Raw genomic sequence first — 12627 nt, forward strand, 5'->3', positions numbered from 1 at the left:
CATTTACATTACGTAAAGAATATTTCCCTACACATTTTGGAACACATTAAGTAAATTAGCCTTGATATTTATGGAGGACCAATGCTTTAGAATACGCAATTTTGAATAACACGAATATTTTTAGGAACACATTAGCCGTGCTAAGTGAGGGAGTGGTGTACCTTGTCTTGTCCTGCAGTGGTTGCTGCATGCTTTTAGTTGCTTATAGTGCTTACCTGTTCTAGCACCCACCTGCATACAGGGCTTTCTCTGCGGGCGGTGCCTTCCCACTGGTGCAGTGTCTGCTTTGTCATTTGTGTATTTGTTTGTATTGTTCTTTAGTTTGTTGACTGTTTTATGTCAAAAGTTTCTCGATTGTTGGTATGCATGTCACAAATTTATAAATATACAAATAAATAAACAATTATATTATCTATTCCTCATCTTGCCCTACTTTCCAATGCTTAAATTTTTTTACGATTATTTCTTGTTTGAATTATTATAACATTTGGGGTCGGAGGATTACAAAGAATAGCTTCACATTGGCTGGACTTTAACTTGGATATTCCTTCCATTTTTTTAAATTTTTTCTTAAGTACTTTACGAATAAAATATTACAAATAAAAACTAAAAATAGCTTACTAGTGTAAGAAATAATAAATTGGTTGCTATATTATGTTTTTTACCTAAAGCTAAAAATAATTATTGTTAACATGAAAAATTGGAATATTTCTGTATTTGATGGGAAACCCTTTTCAATGTGTAATTTTGTTGAAGGTTTTGGACACATAAAGTTTTGGAAGATGGCAGAAACTTTCACCGGACTTAAGTTGAAAGGTGCACTCGGAAGATTCGGGAAGACCGAAATCTGCGATATCGTTGGATTCTTAGCAATGCCTGATGAGAAGGTAATAGAAGTGACAGTTCATCATTGATTGTTCGTACAGGTTAACAAATATACAAATTATTTTTGAATTTCGGCTTAATTTATATGGTCAAATAGTTTGTATTTAAATTAGTGTATACATTTATAATTAGTTTTTTTTTAATATTTAGTATTTAAGTCCACTTCAACAATGGTGTACATGTAAATCAAGGTTATGCTTAATACTTAAGACTGTGCTTGTGTTAGCAATGAAGAAAGTGGGTGAAGTTAGAAAAATCCCTTTTGGCTCGGCCTACGGCCGCGGATAGATTTAGGAGTTCTTGCTTCTTTTGCGGCGGTGAATTCCTCTTCTTCTCTTCCTCAGCTTGAACAGATTGCTGAAACACTCGGAAAAGTAACATACACATCCTAGCTGCTATCGTTATCTTGTGTAATGTAAGCTTGACCACCAAATACATGTTGATTTCTGACATCTCTCGATGTCTGGGTTTCGCTGGCTTAGGATATTAAGAGGCAAATAAATAACTGATAATTACTAAAGCATAGTTGCAGAATATCGTTTGACATGGCGGGATAAAAGACGTCCATATATCCATTTATAATGTATAATTCTTTCAATTAAGTGATGATGGGAAACCCGGTACTACACAGTATGGTTTTCAACCCCACTAAATTGAAAATTACATACAATGATATTGAAATTTATTGATTAATTAATTACAATCGACAAAATATACTTCTAACTTACAGGATGGTTTCTTTTGAATTGATTTAGTTCTGGAACCTTTCTTGTTTTTTCACATCAAACATAAGCTATCAAAAAATTAGTTCCTTGCACAAACTGCTTTCTTTACAATAAAAAATAAATATAAAAAGTTTTTGCACCACTTCCTATTCAATCATAGATTTATAAAACCATATATTGAATTATCAAAAAACAAAACAAACATTTGAAAATAAACAAACATGGGTGATACATCACAATAAGTGGTTCAGTTGCCATCTGTGTTACATATATAATATTTCTAATGTTATCTGTATTTATTTCTGTTGACCTATCCACACTCACATTTTCCTGGTCGATAGTCCTTTGTTATAGTATGTCCATACTCCTTGAATTACATATAACTGTGTGTTGACTAATTTCCTTCTCCAAATCATCGATCTTATCACCCAATTGGTTCTAAGTTTTTCTGTAACACCTGAATTTCATGTAATTTACCTTCAGTATGTCTAGAAATTTGTCTAACCTTCCTTTGACTACCTACCTATCTACTTTTCTCATTTTCGAAACTGTTTCTTCTAGTGTTTCTATTCCACCACTAACTATAGAAAAACTCTGCTCCATTTCTTGTTGCGTTGGTGTTAAATCTTCTCTAATTTGACTATTTTCCATTGAATTGAGGTTAAGAGCAATTTTTGCACAATGTAAATGTGTAAATCTCAGTTTCAGTACATTAATCTGCCAAATATAAACCCAGAGTATTTCTACAAAGGCACTATGAACTACAAGACTTTGAAGTTCAAATTGAGGGAGAATCTTTTATCTGGATTTTTTTTTTTTTGATAATTTCATAACAATCAAACAATAAGCAGTTTATAACAAGTGCAAAAATAAATTCTTAAAATATTTGAAGGTATACTTATTTTAAAATTGTTTTTAAGTATTTATAACCATTTTTGTGAAATACCGGCTGTATCCGAATACATAGGGATGCGTCCTTAGCACACACATCCCTACATCCCTTAGCAAATGCAACCACAATGTAGAGGACGCATTTCTAATGGATGGATAGTATCCAAATACTTTTACTGCTAGCACCACCTGTTGACTGTCAGTCGTACTAATGTTCACGCAGCCATTTTGTGTAGGGATATCTACGAATATTCAGCAAAACGTAAATAATAAATACCTACCAATTAAAAAATAATGTAACGTGTATGTTATACATGTTAGCGATCCAAATAAAATACATTTTATAAATTGTAAACTTTAAAAATATTTATGAGTTTTGAATTATCCTTTAAGTTTAAATTCATATTTTTATTATATTTATTAACGTCTTCATTTGTCTCTGTTTAAGTTATCACTTTCGCTTATAATGTTTTAAACAAATATTATGCTGAAAATCTAAAGTAATATTATACACAAACAAAATAAAACCAGATTCCGAAGCTAATGGATGTAGGGATGCGTTAGTGGATGCGAGTGTCGCATCCCTAGAAATCTCGAATTAGTGGATGCGTGAAGGGATGCATCGGCATCCCTTGTGAGAATTCGGATTCAACACAAAGATGGCAGCGTCCACTACGATGCACTTTTAGTGGATCCCTTAGCTAAGGGATCCATTAGGCCAGTATTCGGATACAGCCACCATGTACAAGTAATTGTTAAAATATAACTTACAAATATTATAAAAAAATGAATTTTTTTACTCTATTATTCAAATTCAGTGTTCGTATTTTTGAATAATTTTATATTTGTGATAATTTAATTTGAACTTAAAAAACCTGATACACAGGCCTAATCAAATATGAATAGTATTAATGGTTCTATCACTGAATGTAATTTTAGGTTTCCTAACAGAATCAACGTTTCTAAAAGTCTATGGCTATAGCAAGTCTCATCCTTAGATTTAAGTAAGCATTTAAATGTGCATTTATTATCTCTTTCCAGTGCACATTTCTGTCACAAGCACTGTCCTAGTTTTGATGTGGTCTGTTGCCAGACATATGCCATAAAGCACAAACGATTTAGATACAACTTTGTAGCATAATTAAAAAAAAATTTACATTTTTCTGGAATATTGTTTGTTTTTTTGTTGAAAATTTAGAATGAGAATTTTGGAAATACATTTTCTTGTTGTATTTCAAGAGCATCATCTATTAATATTCAATTTTTAATTTCTAAGGAGATGTAACTGAAAGATGCCATCTTGGTTTCAAAAGTTTTAATAAAAAAAATTATATATAATTTAATAGTTTAAAAAATTTGCTCTTTTGAGCTGACATCATCCAGGGCTACATCCACCTGGGACCAATGTGCCACCACCTCCCTCCTCACCCCTTATCTCCCCGGCTCTATGTACGTGTCACCGCAAGAAACGTACTTAGAATATGTGCCACGTAGTACCCTTAATTACTAATTCAGTAATTAATGTAACTGTCAATCACTTTTCAGTGCAATTCTCCAAGTGCGTGTGTGTGTGTCCTGTTAGTTGTAAGGACAGAGCAGTGCCATGCGAAACCTCTTCGGAAGGTGCCCACGTGCGAGTGGTGGAGACTTGCATCTAAGTAAGAAATAATTAAGTAAATGTTTTTAATGCATAATAATTAATTGTAACTTGGTATTAAGAGCTGGAAGGGTTTTCATATTATTATTAGTTCTCTCGCATATGGTTCATGACCTAATGGTAATTCTGAGGCTTCCTGTCACCATGACACCCTGATGACTGCCCAGAGTATGACGCAGCCACAGAACATCTAGAATATCACTATTGGTAACTCTGATCTACTTGCCGTTCGTACTTATTAATTAAACTTTTTTTTTTTTTTTTTTTCAATTTCGAGGCTTACTCCGGTTGGTAGACTGTTTAAACTAATGATTTAAATTCCTGGCAGAACTTTTGAAAACAACTTACGAGATTTAACTTCTAGGCTAGGTCATGAGGTGTCCTGATCCATCGTAAGCCGATTATATTGCTGTTTGAATTTTTTTTATAGTATCATATTGAGAGTTTTTAGTGTTACCCATGTTTAGAGGATTGTGTTACCTTCGTCTGTGAGTATTCTGCTCGTGCGACCACGTGCATGCCTATACAGGGACCCAGGTGTGTGTGACGCCTTGTCTGCCCACTTAGGACTTGCATGTAACACCTTGATAGTGAGTGTGTCCGACGCTTGGCACGAGTGACATCACGGCCCTGCCAGAGAGTCTCCGCCCCGCAGACGTACGGTGGCACCCAGTTACCTTCCATCAACGTGTACCATCAAGATATGGAAGGCCCTACGACATCGGAGCATAATACATAATTTTATCGAACACCTTGGTATTAATAGTGGCAGACTGCTACAAATTGTTTCCTCTGGGTTGAGCATTGAATTATTTTTTTCTTTTAGAATGACTACAATTTATGGGCTCATAAAAATAACAAATAGTAAAATTTAAAAAATATATATATTAATTATTTTACAAAAGATAATGGTATGCAAAATAAGATTTTTAATGTTAACAAGCCGGGTAGTATCGCTATTTCCTCTGCACGGCTGTTTAAGCATGATCCAGACTATACATCAAGGTATTTATTGGTTGTAGCAAAGTCGTGGTGTAATGTAAAGTATTTTTCAGAGCACGAATGCGCTATGTTAACAGGTGGTCACCGGCTGCGAGTGGGGAAACATTTTGCTATGGGAAGAAGGCTTGATTAAAGCAGAAATCTGTCGGAAAAACAGGGTGCCTTGCCACACCGCACCAATCACCCAGTTCCAGTTCCATCAGAAAGAACTAACCAGCATAGGTACGTTACTTGGATTATTTTATCCCAATATTCCCTTTGTTTTATTGGCCATTATTTAGAAGTTGGGGGAAAAGTGAAGGGGGGGGGGGGGGGGGGGAGAATAAAATGTGTGAATAAAAATTTTTTCTTTTTCTCTAATATTAAAAATAAATTACATAATTTAAGATAGGTTGGTGTACTAAGCTAAAAGTGCATTCCCTCTGTATGTATGTGTAGTGATTAATATGTATTCTCTGTTACAAAATATTATACCACTCGTAAAACTTCACATTACCATTATAAACATTACAGTTTTCGTAAAACACTCATAAGTTGAAAAATAGGTACAGAACTGTGAAATATGCCCGTATGTATATTATTTTGGTCTTTTTTTACCACATTAAATATCATTTCTTTTTTTATTCGGTTATGTTTGTATAAAAACAGTTGATAAATTTTCTGTGTTTCTGTGACAGTATAACTTGTTAGACAATTTTCCAGTTTCATTTAAACTTTTCCAGTAAATTACAGAAATATTTCCCTGAAAATCCTTTTCCGGAAAACTAGTGTCTCTAGGGGGAGGGGTCAGTTGTGGTGGTGTTCGAACGGTCAGATTACTAATACTCGACCAAGGCAATTCCCGTTTGATTTTAGTTGATGTCAAACCAGGAATTTTTTTTTTTGCAAGCAGGAAATATAACAGTTGCTGTAGTTAACTGATGGGTTTTCTCTGCATGCTCCCGTTTCCCCCCACCCGACCCCATCCAACCATTATTTTGCATTATTGCTTCATTTTCATCTCTTCTCACCATCTTCATCTTTTATGACCCTGATATTGATAAGACTTTTAGACCTAAGGCTGGTTTCTTTTTTTTTTTTTTTTTTTTAAACTAGGCAAGGAATGCAATGACGCAACAGCGTAACACACAACCATTGCAAGAATATCACAATTGTTTATAAAGCACACAAGTGGCAAGACGTCACTAACCCTGTTTCAAAAATATGTAAAACAGTAGAAAACATATTTTTATCCAGGGATTTTTTTAATAATTGATATTTTCCATGAATGCAATAGAAAATGTCAATCATTTGATTAAAAAAAATTTTGTTCTATCACTGCGTGAAAGTTAAACAAGTGTAAACATTATGTATGTAACAAAAAGAACATCGTGTGCTTCTATGCATGTAACATCTGTGTCATAAAGTTTTCAGATCACTTCTCTTCTATTCTGGAATTCTTATATTTTTGGCATGAATACAAACTAATAATATTTCAGAATGAATATACAGGCTGTCCATAAAAGAATTTCCCATTTTCAATCATATATTATAACAGTTTAATTTAATAAGACTATTTACAACAAATCATACATCAAATTGAAGGTAAAATAACCTAGTTGTTTTTTTTACAAATATTTAATATGTGCACCTTTAGTTACATGGCACACATCCAACCTAAATTCCAATTCTGTGCCTTAACTCTATCAAATCATTAAGTAACAGCTGAACATAGACATAATCTTTTATAAAGTCCCAAAGGAAAAAGGCCAGCGAAAAAGAGCTCTGTTGTCTCAACTGTTACAACCAATCCAACAGTCAAGGACTTCGATGTTCAACCACTCTTGAACAAAGAGATTCCAATGGGGAGGGTTTCCATACTGTTGCCAAATAAAGTTTATAGGTTCGCCCTCTACTAATTGGGGAAAGAGCCATTCTTTCGCGCTGCAAGCGAGAAAACAACAAAGCAATATTCGCATATGTGCTTATCTAAAACTGTTGAAGTTACTATATAGTTAATAACCTTTAACCAACACTCTACAATGCTTACAGTTGATACTATTAAATTTCATAACTGGTACATTCTTTATGGACATACTTGCTATACATGCATAATTTTTATTTTAGTTAAGATTGTAGGTTTTTAAATGCATATATATTTTTTTTTGTTTAGGCCTGGATGGAATGATTAAGATGTGGTATTTCGAAACGATCGACCATGCAGATCCCCCTGAAAACGACAGCTTCATCGAGATAGAACCCATGTTCCAGTGCGAGATCAGGAGCGGCTCTTCTGTGGCATCTTTGATGAGCCTGGTGAAGAAGGCGAACAGGCCCGATGATCACTTTTGGTACGCGCAGGTAAAAAAAACGCAGCTCGTCAGCGCCGTCGCAGTCTCGTCCACTGTGAAACTGCCCGGAGCTGGAGGGTTGTCATCATGTTGCAGGATGCTAACGGTGGCATCTGGGAAGTGGACTTGAACGTGGACGACGCCAACGACCCCCCGAGGCAGCTGGTAGTTTGCCACGCGGGGGCCGTGGTGGACATAGCGACCTCTCCCTGCAAACCTTACCTGGCCTCCCTCGGCGAGGACGGGCGGCTGTTCTTCTACAACTACAGGGACAAGAAGCTGCTCGCAACCAAGCAGTTCGGAGCCAAAGGGATGTGCCTCATCTGGTTCCCTCGCAGCGTTAGTACTCGTTTCATTTCTGCCAGGCGAGGGGTTCGGCTTTCCTTGATCTGTGGAACATTTAACTTGTTAAAAGCAACGTTTTACAGATTGCTCAAACATGCCAAAAGGGTTTATAAAGCTTAAATTAAATTTAGGATTCCGTGTAGAAATTTTTTGAACCAGAACTATCTTGTTGGAGCAAACATATCTGCCTTGCTATCAGTCTTTCTGTGCGTCCCTCCCTGTCTCACTCTCTCTCCTCTCCCTCTCTCTCTACCTCTCTCCCTCTCTCTCTCTCTCTCTCTCTCTCTCTCCCTCTCTCTCCCTCTCCCCCCCCCCCTCCCCCCTCACTCCTGTGTTTATCTCTTTCATTTCTCACACTGTTACTTTTTTTTAGTCACAGTCTGCTAGATCAGTAATAGGATAGAATAAAAAGTTGAAATTTTTCTCATTACTTTTGACTCAAAACCAAAAAATTGTGTTGAAATATTTGTAGAAATTTTTTTCAAATATGGAATCCATACTTTTAAAAAAAATTGTAATTATTTTAATTATCCTTGTGTAGTATTTTTTTTTAAAAGCAGAAATGTAATGTTTCCAGCAGGTAATTAGCTTCTTCTTGTATTCCTTCTTTCTCTTTTTATTTGCGAATAGTTCACTTTCATTCACCTAATTACACTATACAACATGATTTTGTATGATCCTCTGATCTTAGGTGTTCCGAAAGTATATTTTTTTGCGCTGATTCCAAATCTGTAATTCATTTTTTCCTACCACGTACAGATTTTTTTTGCAAATTTAGGAAACAAATTTTTATTTAAACTTAAATTTTATAAAGGGCATTATCATTGCGAAAGGGAAATTTTATTTTGGTAAGAGGGAATAGTTGGCAACACTTGTTACACCCAGTTGGGAGGGAAACAATAATCAATTGTTTACATGCTGTAGTGTGAGGTTATATTTGAGAAATAAGTTCCCGTAGGTGTTTAAATAACCCAAACATGTTTTGTTATATTTGTGGTAGTTATGTAACTGCTAAGCAAAGACATCAGTAGTTTTATGAGAAACTAGCTGCCCGACCCGGCTTCGCACGGCTATACTAATGGAAAAAAACTAAGCCACATCTCCCATTTACAGTAATGGTAAATAAAAAAAAATTCGGTGAAAATTTATTACAATGCTGTATAATGTACCGGAGAGAAAATGAATAGCACCGATGGCTTCCCGACTCGTGCACGCAACGTACAACTGATGTACCCGTACTTCGCTACGGCAGTCTACAGGCAGATCACTCTTGCACCGCTCATTATACATGCCCCTCTTTGTGGGTACGCCACTGCCGCGCGATGCCCGTTGCCATGGAGACGCAGAAGGCATGAACAATGCAAAATCCTGTTCTCATGCAGACAAAGTACCCACTGTTGCCTGGTTTTAACCACCCATGGGATCTAATTTTCGGAAAATGTCATCCTGCGTAAAATAAGGAACATTACTGTGAAGTTTCAAGTCTGTAAAATATATATACTTGAAAAAAAAAAGGGCAATAAAAAACCAAATTAAACACAGAGAGAGGAAAAAAAACAATAGTTTAGGTTTGCGATTTAAAGTGATAAAAAGTATTTAAATACTAATTTAACTCTTATGAGGGTACTGATTGCTTCGTTGTTAATATCACATGGGTGTTTTTTACTTTTATGGGAAAATTAAGAATGATAAGGTATCTAGTGCGTGGCAACAATGTTAATAGGCAATAGGAAATAAACTTCTAGCACCTGCGGCATTGCCAACACACACTTTGTACGTGTACTGCATGTTGTATCTAACCCCCTCCAATACATTCGATTCTAAATTGGACTTTTAGTAAGGATCCCTAATGTTATTGATAATATAATATAGCCTATAGCCTTCCTCGATAAATGTACTATCCAACACTGAAAGAATTTTTCAAATTGGACCAATGGTTCCTGAGATTAGCGCGTTCAAACAAACAAACAAACAAACTCTTCAGCTTTATAATATTAGTATAGATTTCTATTATGCTTACTTCGGCATAAAGTTTGGTGATCAAGACAGAAACGGGGGTACCGCACAAAGTATGTCGTACATGTGTCGAGGGACTGAGAATGTGGAAAAACGATACAAAAAAATCAATGCCCTTTGCAATTACAAAGGTTCGGAGGGAGACACATAATCATATTAACGACTGTTATTTCTGTATGGTTAACGTTCAAGGTCATAACACAAAAACTAAGAAGGACATACAATATCCGAACTTCCGAACATTCCTTCGGCCATACGACCAGTTATACATTGTGAATCTCTTACTATCCCAGTTCCACCTTCCGTTCTCGAAAATCGGCTACAGGAGAGCATTTCAGAAAATGAATGTGATAATGCTCATGATTACTAGTCGGAAGAAAATTCAAAATGAACTTAACAATTCAACTCGTGACTTAAATCTGACAAAGGATGCGGCTCAAATGCTTGGATAAAAATTAAAAGCAAAACATCTCCTGCCTGAAGTACCTAGTTTCGTTCTCTTGGTATAGGACTCGAGATAAGGAATTAATAAAATTCTTTAAAGAAGAAGACTCTCTAGTTTATTGTTGTGATATTGAGGGTTTATTGAATTTCTTTAACGTCACTTACAATCCAAGTGAGTGGAGGTTATTTATAGACTCGTCCTAAAGTAGTCTCAAAGGTGTAATTTTACATGATGGAAATTTCTTTGGTTCATTTTCCATTGCACATTCAGTGCATCTCAAGGAAAATCTCAAAGTTCCGCTGAAATGTGTGAACCATTAAAACACATTCTTGGACAATGTGCTGTGATTCAAAAGTTTTTGGTATACTACTTGTTCTACAATCTGTCTACACAAAAATACTGTGTTTTATTTGTGAATGGGACAGCAGAGCCAAAGACAAACACTGGAAGCAGACAGACTGGCCCAAAAGAAAAACCCTACAACCCGGTTAACAAAACATAATAAATTTACCACTTTTTTAACAAAGCAAGGTACTATTACCTCTTCTTCACATTAAACTCGGATGTATTGAAGCAGTTCACTAGAGGAATTACAAAAGAAGGTGGCTGCTTCCAGTATTTGGTAACAAAATTTCCGAAAATATCTTATGCAGAGCAGAAAATTAATGAAAGACAGTATGTTCTGAAATATAATGAGTCCTGTAGAAAAAAAGGCGTGGGTTTCTTTTAAAGAAGGTGTGGCCAACTTTTTAGGTAACAAAAAACTCCAGAGTACAAAAGAATGATTAAATAAATGTTGGAGGATTTCATGAAAGTAGGATGTAACATGAGCGTGAAACTTCACTTCTTACTTTCACATATTTATTTTTTCCGTGCGAATCTCGACAATGTCAGTGAAGAACAAGGAGAACGTTTTCGCCAGGACATAAAGGACATGGAAAAGAGATATCAGGGAAGGTGGAATGTAAAGATGATGGTGGACTACTGCTTCATGCTTAAAAGAGATGGCACTGCTGAAGGAAGACAATCGAGGAAGAGAAGTTTCAACCCATGTCAGACAGATCTTGAAGTGAAATCAGTGAAGACTATTAAATTGTCAGATACTGATGTTTTTTCTTAACAGTCATAGAATTTTAATGTGAGTATAATATATTATACTATTGTCCACTGTAATGCAAGTGCATTGCAATTTCATACTGGGTTATGAAATTCTCTACTTTTAAATGAAACTGAAATAAATTGTTCACTGTCAAAAAATTTCATTTACTTAAGGGTTACAAGCATTTTGGGATGCTAAATAGCACATTACTTCTTTAATACTTCGTTTATATTTAAGATTGTAACAAATAATTTACTTAATAGTGTGAATGAATTATTAAAAGTGAAACCATTCAAAAAAATTATGTGACAAGAGAGAAAATTGGTGAAAACCAATTAAATTTTAAGTTTTCAGCAATTTTCTCCTGTAACATTTTTTAATGGTTTCAGTTTTAATTATTCATTTACACCATTATCTAAATTATGTGCCACAATTGTCATAATAAACTAAGTATTAAAGAAGTTATGCACAATTCAGCATCCGAAAATGCTTATTCAGGTCAGGGTGTCTTACTGCCCCTTAAAAAAACTCAAAATATAATTGTATAAAAACTTTACGTGATACAGGAAAAGTAAAATCATATTTGACATCAACATAAAAAAAAACTTCTAAAATCACCTTACAGTCTCAAAACATCGTTCCAAAAATGTTAAAATGTCGCATAGTGTATTTATTCATTTAATAATATTTGATTTTGTTCGATCATTAAAATTAAATTTTGTTAAAAATGGCTTCATTAAATGTTTGTTACTTAGGTTACATATTACAGAAATTAACATGAACGTAGAGAATGTATTTTTTTTTCCAAGGAAAACCCAAAATTTCCTCTTGATTTTGTTTCTACCCTGAAAGCAATTTTATAATAACAAATTTGAACTTAAGTAAAAATTAGTTATATGATACATGCGTTTGACATGTGCTCTAAGTTAACTGATTAATAAAGTAAATTTTTACGAAGTTTACATGATTTATGATTTTATGTATAGGTAACTAACTCTGTTTAGCATCGTGACAATATTTTTGAGCATTTTTGATTTACTTGTATATGTAGGTAATGTTACTGTAGCGCAGGCCAGATTTGGCCTTCCAAACTACAAAGACATTATACTTCAGGTCCAAAAAATTGAATTTAACACTGAAAATGTGAAAGGGTGGAACATTAACTGTGCAGGATACTCTAGATTCAATTGTGGTATTGTTTTCTGTATATTTGATGTAAGAGATAAAAATTC

At 34.7% G+C, this 12627-nt stretch overlaps 1 protein-coding gene across 2 annotated transcripts in view; it reads left to right on the top strand.

The window, feature by feature from the left end:
* The window catches only part of LOC134538407 (cilia- and flagella-associated protein 44), a 107727-nt gene that overhangs the window by 14418 nt on the left and 80682 nt on the right, over positions 1-12627 (top strand). For both annotated transcript variants that reach the window (XM_063379707.1, XM_063379706.1), the window contains exons 5-8: positions 757-887; positions 5238-5382; positions 7313-7500; positions 7587-7829. In XM_063379707.1, the coding sequence (XP_063235777.1) occupies positions 757-887; positions 5238-5382; positions 7313-7500; positions 7587-7829 (707 nt within the window). The remainder of the gene's footprint in view (positions 1-756; positions 888-5237; positions 5383-7312; positions 7501-7586; positions 7830-12627) is intronic.

Source organism: Bacillus rossius, chromosome 13 (assembly GCF_032445375.1).
Source record: "Bacillus rossius redtenbacheri isolate Brsri chromosome 13, Brsri_v3, whole genome shotgun sequence".
Taxonomy (NCBI): domain Eukaryota; kingdom Metazoa; phylum Arthropoda; class Insecta; order Phasmatodea; family Bacillidae; genus Bacillus; species Bacillus rossius.